Source organism: Mytilus edulis, chromosome 6 (assembly GCF_963676685.1).
Source record: "Mytilus edulis chromosome 6, xbMytEdul2.2, whole genome shotgun sequence".
Taxonomy (NCBI): domain Eukaryota; kingdom Metazoa; phylum Mollusca; class Bivalvia; order Mytilida; family Mytilidae; genus Mytilus; species Mytilus edulis.
This window is the reverse complement of record NC_092349.1, coordinates 56,568,910-56,584,543: the sequence shown is the minus strand read 5'-3', so window position 1 is coordinate 56,584,543 and position 15,634 is coordinate 56,568,910. Positions and strand designations below refer to the sequence as shown.

The 15,634-nt window shown below is 32.0% G+C and overlaps 1 protein-coding gene across 3 annotated transcripts in view; it reads left to right on the top strand.

The window, feature by feature from the left end:
- Positions 1–15,634, top strand: part of LOC139527933 (calcium/calmodulin-dependent protein kinase kinase 2-like) — an 83,926-nt gene that overhangs the window by 17,900 nt on the left and 50,392 nt on the right. The window contains exon 1 of one of the 3 annotated variants that reach the window (XM_071323619.1): positions 5,214–6,518. The exons of the other annotated variants lie outside the window; for them this stretch is intronic. Within the exon in view, the coding sequence (XP_071179720.1) occupies positions 6,445–6,518 (74 nt within the window). The 5' untranslated portion in view covers positions 5,214–6,444. Of the gene's footprint in view, positions 1–5,213; positions 6,519–15,634 lie in introns of those variants that run through there. 3 annotated transcript variants of the gene reach the window in all.

Sequence of the window (15,634 nt, the reverse complement as noted above, 5' to 3'; positions counted from 1 at the left end):
TAGAAATTAATAACGAAACAAGAAGAATTGCATAATATGTCACGAAGTGCATATACAATGCAGATTTAAGTTGTGTAATGCACTCATCAATATTTAACTTAACAGTCATTCTTCAAGTCAACACTCAAAACCAGAGCATTTAAAGAACTTATATTTTCATGAACTTTTACTGTAAAAAAGATATTATATCATATGACAGTTTATTAAAACAGTTGAACAGATTTTTGCCCCTATTTTAACTCACCTTGCTCGTCTGTTGTCTGTCATACTCATTAACTCTCATAAAAATCTACTCTGAAACTACTGGGCCAAACAAAAGTAAAATAAAAGTGGCCATTATCATCATTAGGATATTTAGTTCAAACAATGTGTCTGATGACAAATAAATCAACATTGCTAAAAATATTAGATGACTCTTTATTGGAGTTATTGCTCTTTAATTACAAATTTTACCATTTTTTTTTTAGGTTTTTGCCTTATATACTATAAAAGTAACCCATACAGAAAAAAAATGATAGGATGGCCAACTGCATTGCTCAACTGGCTGCCAGTTGAACTAACAGTTGAGGGCTAGCTGGCCATCAGTTGAACAAATAGACGAGGGCCAGTTGAGGGCTACCTGGATTTTTGCCATGCAAAATAGGTAGCCCTCAACTATAAATGCTCAACTTTATGCAAATTAGTTGAGCAATGTTGAGAAAATATCATAGTTGAGGGCTAGGTGTCCAACAGTTGAGCAATTAGAGTTGAGGGCTACCTGGCCAACAGTTGAGGACAAGGTCATTAAAAGTTGAGGGCTAGGTGGCCAACAGTTAAGGGCCAGGTCATTAAAAGTTGAGGGGGCTAGGTCTTTAAAAGTTGAGCATTAAATCTGGTAATTGCAAACTTATGACTACACAGTGTAGAAAAAATAAATTTAAATTGTGTATTTTTATAGCCAAAATACTGCTAAGTGTACACAACAGACTACATGAATGCTTTATCCTTGCTTTTTAAAAGTTATTTAGTAAATAAAAACAGATCTCTAGTTTTATACCAAATTCATTATATTAGAATTATAATTCTTATTTTATTAGTAATACTTTTTAAAACAAATTGTCTTAATAATAAAATAAATATGTCTTCTGTCTTACACATTTTGATAATATATAAATTAATGCATAAATACAAATGTATAATGTCTCAATTTTTTCTTTACTCTAAAAAGTTAAGAAGACACTTTAAATATCACGATTTTGAACTAAAAGAGCATATATATACACTTATTCAAAATGGTGTAAATTCTAATCCAATGTACTTACCAAAAGATTTTTCCAGAAATATATGTTTAAACATCAATATTCCTAAATCCCAGAGTCATGTCATCAGAAGAATACACTGCACTATTCAATGTCAATACAGTTATTTGTAACTTTTTGATCTACATTCATTGTAAGGCCAACTAAAATTAATTAGTAGATTTTCATCCAAATTTTTGAAAAAAATGGGGCGGGTGGGAGGATTTTATTTTTTAAATTTTATTTCATATGAAACCCTCGTCACGAGTTCTTCATACCGCGGAGTATATGCTAGTCTCTTAAACTCTTAAATAAAAATCCCTGATTGGCAACCACGGTTATACATGTAATTTCCACTTTAGAAACCTATTTATAGTATACATCAAAAAGAAGAGAAATGCTCTCTTCAGTTGGACTATACCTACACCAAATTTATTTTGCTTTCTAAGCAATGGTTTGTAGTCCCCATAAAATCAATAAAATGTATTGGTACAATTGTATGCAACACAAGTATTATGAGTACAGAATAAAATTTAAACTCGGTGTTGAAAGTAATTATGATGTAAAACATGAACTTAACCAAAAAGTAGTTGTTGTTTAATGACTAAATTGAGGGTATTGGGACAGTTACAGAAGGTGTTTTCTGTTTGTCAACAAAAACAACAGCCATGGGTAAATATAAGGGCTTGTTATAATTAAAATGCGTGTTTGTCGACTTTTTTTCTCAATGTACGGTCATAAATCAAATAAGTTCGTGCTTGTGTCAATTTCTTTAATCCAGTCAATGACATGTTTTTTTTGTACCAATTTGTTCTACAATTCTTGCGCTTTGGAAAACATTCAGTCCAAATTTCCTGACACAAAGTCATTGTATAAATAAAGTAAAAAACACGGTTTTCGATTCACTTGTGACAAGGATTTACTATACAAATCCTTGCTTGTGACTACCGCAATTTGCGTTCAAGGACAAGGCGTTTTACTCGTAACTCGAATATTTCATGCCCTTCTCGTTATCGATCTCTATTCTCGGTAGATGATGTTGTCATCATAGAGGAGCAGTTAGATTACTCGAAGAAATACAAAAACGAAATTTGAAACAGGAAGTTTTGAATGAAACGAAATTATCGATGGTTCCCGGTAACGGACATGAACAAAATCCGGAAATCGTATTTTTGTTAAATAAAAAAAATCGGGGCGGGACGATTTCAGAGGGGCGGGCGGGGATGAAAATCTAGCAATTAATTTTAATTGGCCTAAATTGATATTTTATTCATGATAGCTACTAAGAAGTCATTTTTTCTTGCCATGTGCATGCTCAAGCCCAGTTCAAATTTTAAATGTCTGAGGTTGTTTATGGTATTGTGACAGTGTGATCCCTTTGAGATTTGCCCCTAATAATAACTGTTAATTAACTTAATAGTCTTGAATATTTTAAATATCTTATAATAAAAGAAAAACTGTTTTTATACGACCGCAAAATTTGAAAAATTTTTCGTCGTATATTGCTATCACGTTGGCGTCGTCGTCTGCATCGTCGTCGTCGTCGTCCGAATACTTTTAGTTTTCGCACTCTAACTTAAGTAAAAGTGAATAGAAATCTATGAAATTTTAACACAAGGTTTATGACCACAAAAGGAAGGTTGGGATTGATTTTGGGAGTTTTAGTCCCAACATTTTAGGAATTAGGGGCCAAAAAGGGCCCAAATAAGCATTTTCTTGGTTTTCGCACTATAACTTTAATTGAATAATTGGGGTTCTTTGATATGCCGAATCTAACTGTGTATGTAGATTCTTAATTTTTGGTCCCGTTTTCAAATTGGTCTACATTAAGGTCCAAAGGGTCCAAAATTAAACTAGTTTGATTTCATCAAAAATTGAATAATTGGGGTTCTTTGATATGCCAAATCTAACTGTGTATGTAGATTCTTAATTTTTGGTCCCGTTTTAAAATTGGTTTACATTAACGTCCAAAGGGTCCAAAATTAAACTAAGTTTGATTTTAACAAAAATTGAATTATTGGGCCTCTGTGATATGCTGAATCTAAACATGTACTTAGATTTTTGATTATGGGCCCAGTTTTCAAGTTGGTCCAAATCAGGATCCAAAATTATTATATTAAGTATTGTGCAATAGCAAGAAATTTTCAATTGCACAGTATTCAGCAATAGCAAGAAATCTTCAATTGCACAGTATTGTGCAATAGCAAGAAATCTTCAATTGCACAGTATTGTGCAATAGCAAATATTTTCAATTGCACAGTATTCCACAATAGCAAGAAATATCTAATTGCACAATATTGTGCAATAGCAAGAAATTCCAATTGGATTTCAATTGGAGTTATCTTTCTTTGTCCAGAATAGTAGTTGAATCAACTTAAATCATTGTTTTATACAATATACAATGTATATTCACTTTTACTACCAACTGATAGATTAAAACAATCTTTACCATTCAGTGATAACAAGCACTTTTTTTACATTTTAATATTTTATGATGTATTTAAATGAGTAGTTATTGTTGCAAACTTCATTAGAAATTTGAATTGAGATCAGTTTTGAAATAAGGGAAAGGGGGATGTCAAAAAAAAATTGGAGGGTCAATTTTTTTCATTTCAGATTTCATAAATAAAAAGAAAATTTCTTCAAACATTTTTTTGAGAGGATTAATATTCAACAGCATAGTGAATTGCTCAAAGGCAAACATTTTTTTTAAGTTCATTAGACCACATTCATTCTGTGTCAGAAACCTATGCTGTGTCAACTATTTAATCACAATCCAAATTTAGAGCTGAATCCAGCTTGAATGTTGTGTCCATACTTGCCCCAACCGTTCAGGGTTCAACCTCTGCGGTCGTATAAAGCTGCGCCCTGCGGAGCATCTGTTTTTTTTTATCTTTATGTTAAAGTTATGGTTAAGTCAAAATACAGAAAAATGTATAAAAACATGTGCTTCCCTTAATTTTGCTTCAAACTTTTTGTACATTTATAATACTTCCTGTCCATTTGCACTATACACAGAGAACACAAATGGCACATTACATTTATATCACCAGGTCATAATTCTAATTACTCAACTTTTGCTCAACTATAAAAAAAAAAAATCAAAGTCTGAATGCTCAACTTTTCCTCAACTACAAAAAATTCAAAGTCTGAATGCTCAACTTTTGCTCAACTATATGAAAACCAAAGATCAATTGCGCAACTTTTCCTCAACTTAATAACTGCATGGGGACATTCAATTCCTAAATTAACGTATACAGTAAACGAATCAAGATGATCATGATGCAATACCAATTAAATATACCATTCGCCTTTGTTATGATCATGCCGTATTACCATTGGGCGAAGATAATCTAATATACTTCCTTATTAAGGATCAGATTAACGATTCCAACAGTCCTTAGTACTGATTGCTTCTTACAGAATTGTCATTATGCTTTAAATGACAATATTACTTCGTCAGTATAAGACTGAAGTTTGTTTAGTTTGAGTTTTAATATCTGATTCAACCTCTGTGAAATTTGTTTCATTGGAAACATTACACCTTTATAAAAAAAAAAAATCAATGTCAGTATTAATCTGAACTTTGTTTGGCTAGTGTTTTAATATTTGATTCAAGCTCCGTGAAATTATTTCATTAGTATCATAACACATTTTTTAAAAGAAGAAAAGGTCATTATAAAACTGAAGTATTTTTTTCTATAATTTTAATATCTGATTCAGACTTTGTAATTTTTTTTTCTTTAGAAACATATATATAACACGTTTAAAAAACGAAAAATCTAGAATTGTTGATTGACAAATTTTTCAGAATTTGAAATTTGATACTGATGATTTATTCCGATTGTGATATCAGATTTTGGATCATATTATTTGATTATGCTATCATTACGGATTAATGTTTTTGTTTTTTCTTCCGATGCAAATTGATCTTTTGTTAAACAGCTGCTTGTTGACAAGTGATGTCAATATTTTGACTGATAACTATTGTACAGGAAATAAGTATAGCTTATGATGTAAAAGTTGGCGCCTTAGGTTGAAAAAATTGGACTTTATTCATTCTTAACTTGTTGTGAAAAGCAATCGTTTTCATACTGGAGGAAGCAATTTTCAGTTATTGATATCTGATATGAATTTTTAGTGTTTAGACAAAGCTATGTCAACGGAATCGTTAATGACTTTGAAAATAATACTGATGGTAATATTAAAGCAAGTTACAATTTCAATCATAGGAATATAAATCTGCTATTGAAACAAGAAAATTGACGGAGGCATAAATGTAAATATTGAGTGACAATTTCCACAGAGACGCAGGAAGACACTTAATCAAACAATTTACGAGACAAATATTTGAATGACGAATGATGATTTGCAATTGGAAATTATTTACCTCAGTGGTGTAATACTTTAACACCCTAAAGATTAAGTAATAGTCATTTTTAAACGATCGTTGCATGTCAGTTATAACAAGAACAATGGTGTTTCCAAGTGTTGAATTCTGATCATGCAAATTGGAAATTGATGAAAAGAAAGGAATATTTTATCGCATAATGGACTCCGGTTGCGTGTTCGCAGGGTACCAAATTTTAAACTGTGACGAAATGTGTTAACTCTTTTTGACAATTCATTTGTTGGCGTCCCTAAGTGTGGGAGAAAGAGGTAAAACTTGCGATGGAAAATGTCACTAGCAATTCATTTTGTTGAAAAACCTGACGTACGTAAAAATTGAATAAAACTGATCTAAATTGAAAAGGATTGATATTTCGCTTTTTAACTCCGTTGTAAACAAGCGCTGCAATCAAAGTTGAATAAAGCAATTTGTAATTAGAATTATGTGTTTTGTATTCGAGTGTGTAACTTCATTTACTTTTTTGTCGTAGATTAATGTTTTACAAAGACATAATAGTATTTAAATAAACATTATTAAGTCAGACTGAATTATTTTGAAATTTGTATCCGCGTTTATAAAACATTTTCGTAGACAAAAACCAGTGAGTTGTGAGTCATTAAGAGAACAGTAAAGTACGCATTTAAGTTTGAGTAAGACTCTAGCTAGACATTATAACTCTCATAAAACACCATTGATACACAAGTTTTGAAATATTGTACATTGAAAGAAGAGTGATTAAGCCATTTGACTTGTTGAAGAGTTTTGTTCTGGAGAAAAATGGAGGTCAAACGCAGACACAAATGGAAAGTGATGATTTGTTGTGGAATGAATTCTTGCTTCAGTCAATGCAGGTAATTTGTTCTAACACTTTTTTTTTATTTCATTTTTATTTTTTTATTTTTCATAAATTTGAAAAAAAAACAATTGTTATTTTTTAATTCACATTTTAAAATAAAAGTAGCTACAGTGTGGTTGAAATAATCCCTAAGCCTGCATTTCAGAATTACCTGTAATGCTATGGAACTACATGTATCAGTAGATTGAAAAGTGGTGATTCCTTTCGACTCTTGGAAAGATATTGTTTAGTTAAGGGATGGCACTAAATGATGCAAAATAAATTTGCTTCAAAACTGTTGTTTTGAAATTTTTGAAATATGCTTTCATCTTTTTTAAGAAAATGATATTTGATAAAAAAAAATAATCCCTATGAATTATGAATTGAATTAAAAATTTAAAGAAATGCATGTACATTTTTTATTAGAAATTGATACATTACATGAATTAAGTGATAGTTTAAGTCTGAGATGTGATTGACTTGATGAATGAATAAAATTGTATTCAATATAGTTTGACGAGTGCTTATCACAATATCATAGGGTCAAACCCAATATCCTAGAGTTAAATCTCAGATACCATGTTATTATAGTGTCAAACCTGATATCATAAGGTCAAACCATGTATCTTAAGGTCAAACCTTGTATAATAGATTCAATATGTCAAACCCAATCTCAAAAGGTCCAACCTGGTATCATAGATTTTATATGTCAACCCTATTTAAAAGGTCCAACCTGGTATCATAGATTTTATGTGTCAACCCTATTTAAAAGGTCCAACCTGGTATCATTATATAGATTCAATGTGTCAAATCCTGTAAATTTCAAAAGGTCAAACCTGATATAATTCAGTGTATAAAAACCCAACTTCAAAAGTTCAAACCTGATATCATAGGTTTGACCCTAAGATGACTTTTATAAGTAAGACATATATAGATTGTAATGAACTGTTTGTTACTGATGTCTCATGTAGCAATGATTTTATTGAGGATTAAAGATTTAGAGATTATCCAGAAGATACGTCTGACATTTACATCTATTGAATATTAATCACCTCCATCATTTCTGCCTGATTCTTCCAGGAATATAGGATAAAACTATGCAATTACGCAAGGTAACCCCCATCATGATATTGTGTACTTCATTATAGCCCCTCAGACAATGGAAAGATGCACTTGTTTCTTAGATATTCAGGTGCAGTCTCAGACAGTCATTTATAAAAGAGAGGTTCCAACACATACAGGTTATATAAAAAGGGAGGTTCCAAGTTCCAACCATATGTCCCCTGATGATGCAAAAGCCTTTAAGTTATCAAACAAAAAGAGCAGGTTCCAAAACATACAAGTTGTATATAAAAAGGATAGGTCCCAAAAATTATGTCCCCACAAACATTGTGAGGGCTTTATAGCCAGTCAAGGTCTTTAAAAACACCCATCACCATCCTTATGTCCTCATACAAAAGCATTTAGTGTCAAACAAATAGAAAAAAGGTGTGTGTGTGTGTTTCAACCCCCTGAACATCTCCTGGAATCTGCCACTGCCAAAAAGAAGATGTGGTATGATTGTCAATGAGACAACTCTCCACAAGAGACCAAAATGACATAGAAATTAACAACTATAGGTCACCTTACGACCTTCAACAATGAGCAAAGCCCGTACCGCATAGTCAGCTATAAAAGGCCACAAAATGACAATTTAAAACAATTCAAACGAGAAAACAAACAGCCAAATTTATGTACAAAAAATGAAAGAACAAAATATGTAACATATTAACAAACGACAACCACTGAATTACAGGCTCCTAACTTGGGACATACACATACATACAGAATGAGGCGGGGTTAAAAATGAGAACAGGATCCCAACCCTCCCCAAACCTTGGACAGTGGTATAACAGTACAACATAAGGGTCATTTGAAAGGATACTGTTGAATCATTTGTTTTATACATCTTTTGGGTAGTTTGTTGTATCATTTGTTTTATACATCTTTTGAGTAGTTTTGTTGTTGGATTGCTGTCTCATTAATTGATATATATTCTACATTTCCTTTTTAGAATGAATTGATGTTAGACTTATACCCAAATGGATTCTACAGTAAAAAAACTTGATTTAAAGCAATACTTTGTAACAATTTGAATAGTAAAAAGAGTCTTATAATGCATCTCTTGCTTGGAAATTACTTAAGGTGGTACCTAACACTACAAGGAGATAACTCTGTAAAATCAGCTAAACGTTTTAATTACACTGTGTTGTTAAGGGAATATTAAGCTTCTCAATGATCAAAATAAGTGTTTGTCAAACTGCTATATAACCAGTGTAATTTTTCTGATAAAACGGTTGGTTCAAATTTTTTGAAATTTTTATATTCTTGTTAAAGGGTCAAAGTTAATACTTTGATAAAATTTTAAGAAAATTAAATGACCTAAATTAATTTTAGCTAAAGTGTTGGGTAGTACCACCTTAACACTTAAGAAGTAAGTCTGCTTCCCATCCATGAAATTCTAGTTGATTCATTTTTGATTTTATATTAAAAACTTTTGAAATGGAACCAATCATAGACTGTTTGAATATCATTGACGACAACTTTTCAAATTAATACGAATTATGTAATATTTTAGCCATTTTTAAATTTTTAACTTTCAGTTTTACAATATGCTCTTTATTTGCATGTAGACTGATTTCCCAAAGAAGGTCACAATTATTGTGCATATTTAAAGACAAGATCTGCGATTGATTTAAGCGAGATTATAAAGTGACAAAATTCAATACATAAAACGGTGAGGACGGGATAATGTAGTTTCCATGTTCTATTGACATATATCTCTACTGATTGTCTCTCTAATGGATCAGTTATACAACATGTAGACAATCAGGTTTAATTCCTCTCATGTTATGTGACAAACATGCTTAGATTAAGTGTACAATTTGTACATTTGCTTCTGTTAATTTAGTTTCTGTGTAACAGACAAATGTGAAGAGATATTGTCAAATCATATTGACTTATAACAGCTCTTGCCTGGATAACTGAAATATGATGCAACATAAGAAACATAAATTTGATTGTTGTCATCGCTTTATACAGAATCCCAATATATAATGGGATTTTGTTTTAAAATTTTGTCTCCTCTTAGTCATAATAGCATATGATTTAATATGAATTCAACATATCTTTGTGTCAACAATTTATTATTCAAAGACCAAATTAAATCATTGTTACAACATTCAGAAACTCCCCAAAACCAAACAAATATCCCCAAAAGAAAATAAACAATGCTTATTATCAATAGCCCAAGTTAAACCATCATGGTAACAACATTAAGAATATATATACCAAAAACAAAACAAACAATGTTTGATAACTGCAATGGACCAAATAAAACCATTGCTACAACATTAAGTAACTTCTAAAAACATAACAAAGTTGTGTTTGAAATTGAAATCGCGAGGGTTGAAGTTATGCTTGTATTTTTGTTGCTTTATGTTAAGCTATGAAATCTCAAAACATTTGTATTAAGGTATGTGTCACCAGGTTGATTTGGACATATTTTTTAAGTAATCATATATATTATTTAGAAATTAGATTTTTACAAAAATATGGTTTTTTTTCAAAATAAGAATTTTATCAGTCTAGACAAAGTAATTATATATAAATGTAATTATCTTAGTTGTTGAAACTTTGATGTTTGAATATTTGTGAGAGGTTACTGAAATTAATGTTTATAAGACTTCAATTCATCCTTGATTCATAGTATATTAAGGTGTGAAAAATAATGTATGTCGAAAATGAATGAACAAGGTTATATGAGCAACTAGAATTGTCTTATATATTAACTGATATATGTGCAAACTGTCACTTATGACTAAAGGTTATGAATCGCCATTTTATGATTTAAGTATTGATACTTATAAATCAGAACAACATGTAATGGACAGGGAATATATTGAACTATTACAGTAAGAGTTTATATATATAATGTTGTATTGACAAAATGCTTTTTGTAATTTTGTTATTCCTAAGTAGTTTAGCTTGGAATGAAATGTTATGAATATTTGTGAACTGCAACTGAACTATAGTTCCTGTCATTGGTGACATTAAGACTACAATACATTTAAGAATCTACATTGCTTCTATTTGTAAATTTATTGGGGTGTAAAAGTGTTGACAAAGTACTCAGTCGTTATGCTTTAACATCCCTATAACATTACTAAAAAAAGCATTCAATGCTTATAATTACATATTTTGCTATGATCATAAAACAAAAATTCTATCCTATTTTTTCTTTTACCTGACTGTGCACTCTTTATTCTGGAAGCTTGTGTCATCATGAAAGTTACATTTCATTTTGAAATGAAGGCTCATTTCAGAATGAGGCGAGATTGCTGTTAGCCAATCAAAATAACATATGATAATGAAACAAACATGTAATGTAATTGTTTTTTTAAAGATTTTACAAACACAGTACCCTTTGTAACATACGCATTTTGATTTCATTTTAAATCATATAATTAAGTTGTTTTGATTTCAAGGTCGTTCCTGTTAATTTTATTTTGGCTTTCAATTTTGTGGTTTATAATCCAATTCTTGTAAGATAAGTCAACAAATTTTTTGATAGAGATTGTTGATCTCAGCGTTGTACTGACTTTAATTGTTTTGGTCACATATTGTAACGGGCTTTACGTCATTTCAAGTAAATACAATTTACTGAAGAAAACATTGAAATTGAATTTGTCACTATCGTTTATTCAATAAAGAAGATGTATAATGAGGAAGAAAGTTTTTGTTCCTGTATGAAAAGTCTTGTGGCAATCGGTTGGTTGGCTGTCAAGTGTCGGATCAAATATTGTCATGTCTTAATCAATATCGGCTTATTTATTTTTCTGAACCAATTTGAGAATTTCAATTTAAGGTCATTGTAGTAGAGTTATATTAACCTTAAAATCGTGTTTTTCATCTCTCTGATAACGTCATTCCTAAAGTATGAAATTATTGGTAAAAAGTATTGAGATCAAGCTCTGCAGTTTCACATCGAGGTATTTACCAGGGTTCGAATTGACACTAAAACTAAAGCACATAGTTCTTGAATGCATGTCTAGGTGGGAAAAGGACTTTTTATCATGTCCTTTTATATTTTGTGTTTCAGTATATTTTCTTTATTTGATATTAGTTATAGTCAAAGAAGTAATATGTATTCAACATTTAATTTTTATCAACAAGATAGACAGTCGACTGCCATGACTGCATGGTACTCAGGTATTATGACATAAAAACAAAAAGATATATGGACTATCATGCATTTAACATCCTTTAGAGCTATCTTAAACTCACAATTAACTCCAAATCTCTTATATAATTAGTAAAAGTTTGTAACTATTTCATTTAATTAGAAGTAATGTCCCTTTACTTAGGATTATAACTTGACACTTCTTTTATATATGAGTTTTTAGCTCACCTGGCCCAAAGGGCCAAGTGAGCTTTTCTCATCACTTGGCGTCCGGCGTCCGGCGTCGTCGTCCGTCGTCGTCCGTCGTCCGGCGTTAACTTTTACAAAAATCTTCTCCTCTGAAACTACTAGGCCAAATTTAACCAAACTTGGCCACAATCATCATTGGGGTATCTAGTTTAAAAATTGTGTCCGGTGACCCCGCCAACTAACCAAGATGGCCGCCATGGCTATAAATAGAACATAGGGGTAAAATGCAGTTTTTGGCTTAATTTATAACTCAAAAACCAAAGCATTTAGGGCAAATCTGACATGGGGTAATATTGTTAATCAGGTTAAGATCTATCTGCCCTGAAATTTTCAGATGAATCTGACATTCCGTTGTTAGGTTGCTGCCCCTGAATTGGTAATTTTAAGGAAATTTTGTTGTTTTTGGTTATTATCTTGAATATTATTTCAGATAGAGATAAACTGTAAAAAGCAATAATGTTCAGCAAAGTAAGATCTACAAATAAGTCAACATGACCAAAATGATCAGTTGACCACTTTAGGAGTTATTGCCCTTTATAGTCAATTTTTAACCATTTTTCGTAAATCTTAGTAATCTTTTAGAAAAATCTTCTCCTCTGAAACTGCTGGGCCAAATTATTTGAAACTTGGCCACAATCATCATTGGGGTATCTAGTTTAAAAATTGTGTCCGGTGACCCCGCCAACTAACCAAGATGACCGCCATGGCTATAAATAGAACATAGGGGAAAAATGCAGTTTTTGGCTTATAACTCAAAAACCAAATAATTTAGAGAAAATCTGACATGAAGTAAAATTGTTAATCAGGTCAAGATCTATCTGCCCTGAAATTTTCAGATGAATTGGACAACCTGTTTTTGGGTTGCGGCCCCTGAATTGGTAATTTTAAGGAAATTTTGCTGTTTTTGGTTATTATATTGAATATTATTATAGATATAGGTAAACTGTAAACAGCAATAATGTTCAGCAAGGTCAGATTTACAAACAAGTCAACATGACCAAAATGGTCAGTTGACCTCTTTAGGAGTTATTGCCCTTTAAAGTCAATTTTTAACCATTTTTCGTAAATTTTATATATCTTCTACTAAAATCTTCTTCTCTGAAACTGCTGTGCCAAATTGATCCAAACTTGGCCACAATCATCTTTGGGGTTTCTTGTTTAAAAAATGTGTCCGGTGACCTGGCCATCAAACCAAGATGGCCGCCACGGCTAAAAATAGAACATAGGGGTAAAATGCAGTTTTTGGCTTATAACTCAAAAACCAAATAATTTAGAGAAAATCTGACATGAAGTAAAATTGTTAATCAGGTCAAGATCTATCTGCCCTGAAATTTTCAGATGAATTGGACAACCTGTTTTTGGGTTGCGGCCCCTGAATTGGTAATTTTAAGGAAATTTTGCTGTTTTTGGTTATTATATTGAATATTATTATAGATATAGGTAAACTGTAAACAGCAATAATGTTCAGCAAGGTCAGATTTACAAACAAGTCAACATGACCAAAATGGTCAGTTGACCTCTTTAGGAGTTATTGCCCTTTAAAGTCAATTTTTAACCATTTTTCGTAAATTTTATATATCTTCTACTAAAATCTTCTTCTCTGAAACTGCTGTGCCAAATTGATCCAAACTTGGCCACAATCATCTTTGGGGTTTCTTGTTTAAAAAATGTGTCCGGTGACCTGGCCATCAAACCAAGATGGCCGCCACGGCTAAAAATAGAACATAGGGGTAAAATGCAGTTTTTGGCTTATAACTCAAAAACCAAATAATTTAGAGAAAATCTGACATGAAGTAAAATTGTTAATCAGGTCAAGATCTATCTGCCCTGAAATTTTCAGATGAATTGGACAACCTGTTTTTGGGTTGCTGCCCCTGAATTGGTAATTCTAAGGAAATTTTGCTGTTTTTGGTTATTATATTGAATATTATTATAGATATAGGTAAACTGTAAACAGCAATAATGTTCAGCAAAGTAAGATCTACAAATAAGTCAACATGAACGAAATGGTCAATTGACCCCTGTAGGAGTTATTGACCTTTGTAGTCAATTTTCAATCTGCTTCCTTTGTTTAATATTCACATAGACCAAGGTGAGCGACACAGGCTCTTTAGAGCCTCTAGTTTTCCCTTACTATTAAAATGAAATAAGGAAATACTGAAGGATGTTTGCTTGTCATGTTTTGGAATTTTTGTCTGATTTCCAGAATCCCCTTGTTTTATAATATAAGCACCTGAGATCACCCCTAGTTTTTGGTAGGGTTTGTTTTCATCAATCTTTAGTTTTCTATGTTGTGTCATGTGTACTATTGTTTGTCTGTTTGTACTTTTAATGTTTAGCCATGGCGTTGTCAGTTTATTTTTTGATTTATGAGTTTGACTGTCCCTCTGGTATCTTTCGTCCCTTTTTAGCTCACCTGGCCCAAAGGGCCAAGTGAGCTTTTCCCATCACTTGGCGTCCATCGTCCGTCGTCTGTCGTCCGGCGTCGTCCGGCGTCGTTAACTTTTACAAAGATCTTCTCCTCTGAAACTACTGGGCCAAATTACACCAAACTTGGCCAAAATCATCATTGGGGTATCTAGTTTAAAAAATGTGTCCGGTGACCCGGCCAACCATCCAAGATGGCCACCATGGCTAAAAATAGAACATAGGGGTAAAATGCAGTTTTTGGCTTATAACTCAAAAACCAAAGCATTTAGAGCAAATCTGACGTGGGGTAAACTTGTGTAACAGGTCAAGATCTATCTGCCCTGAAATTTTCAGATGAATCGGATAACCTGTTGTTGGGTTGCTGCCCCTGAATTAGTAATTTTAAGGAAATTTTGCTGTTTTTGGTTATTATCTTGAATATTATTATAGATAGAGATAAACTGTAAACAGCAATAATGTTCAGCAAAGTAATATTTACAAATAAGTCAACATGGCCAAAATGGTCAGTTGACCCCTTTAGGAGTTATTGCCCTTTATAGTCAATTTTTAACCATTTTTCGTAAATCTTTGTAATCTTTTACAAAAATCTTCTCCTCTGAAACTACTTGGCCAAATCAATCCAAACTTGGCCACAACCTTTTTTGGGGTATGTAGTTTGAAAAATGTGTCCAGTGACCCAGCCATCCAATCAAGATGGCCGCCATGGCTAAAAATAGAACCTTGGGTAAAATGCAGTTTTTGGCTTATAACTCAAAAACCAAAGCATTTAGAGTAAATCTGACATGAGGTAAATTTGTTTATCAGGTCAAGATCTACCTGCCCTGAAATTTTCAGATGAATTGGACAACCTGGTTTTGGGTTGCTGCCCCAGAATAAGTAATTTTAATGAAATTTTGCTGTTTTTGGTTATTATCTTGAATATTATTATAGATAGAGATAAACTGTAAACAGCAATAATGTTCAGCAAAAAAAGATTTACAAATAAGTCAACATGACCGAAATGGTCAGTTGACCCCTTTAGGAGTTATTGCCCTTAATAGTCAATTTTTAACCATTTTTCGTAAATCTTAGTAATCTTTTACATCTTCTTCTCTGAAACTACTTGGCCAAATTACACCAAACTTGGCCAAAATCATCATTTGGGTATCTTGTTTAAAAAATGTGTCCGGTGACCCGGCCAACCATCCAAGATGGCCGCCATGGCTAAAAATAGAACATAGGGGTAAAATGCA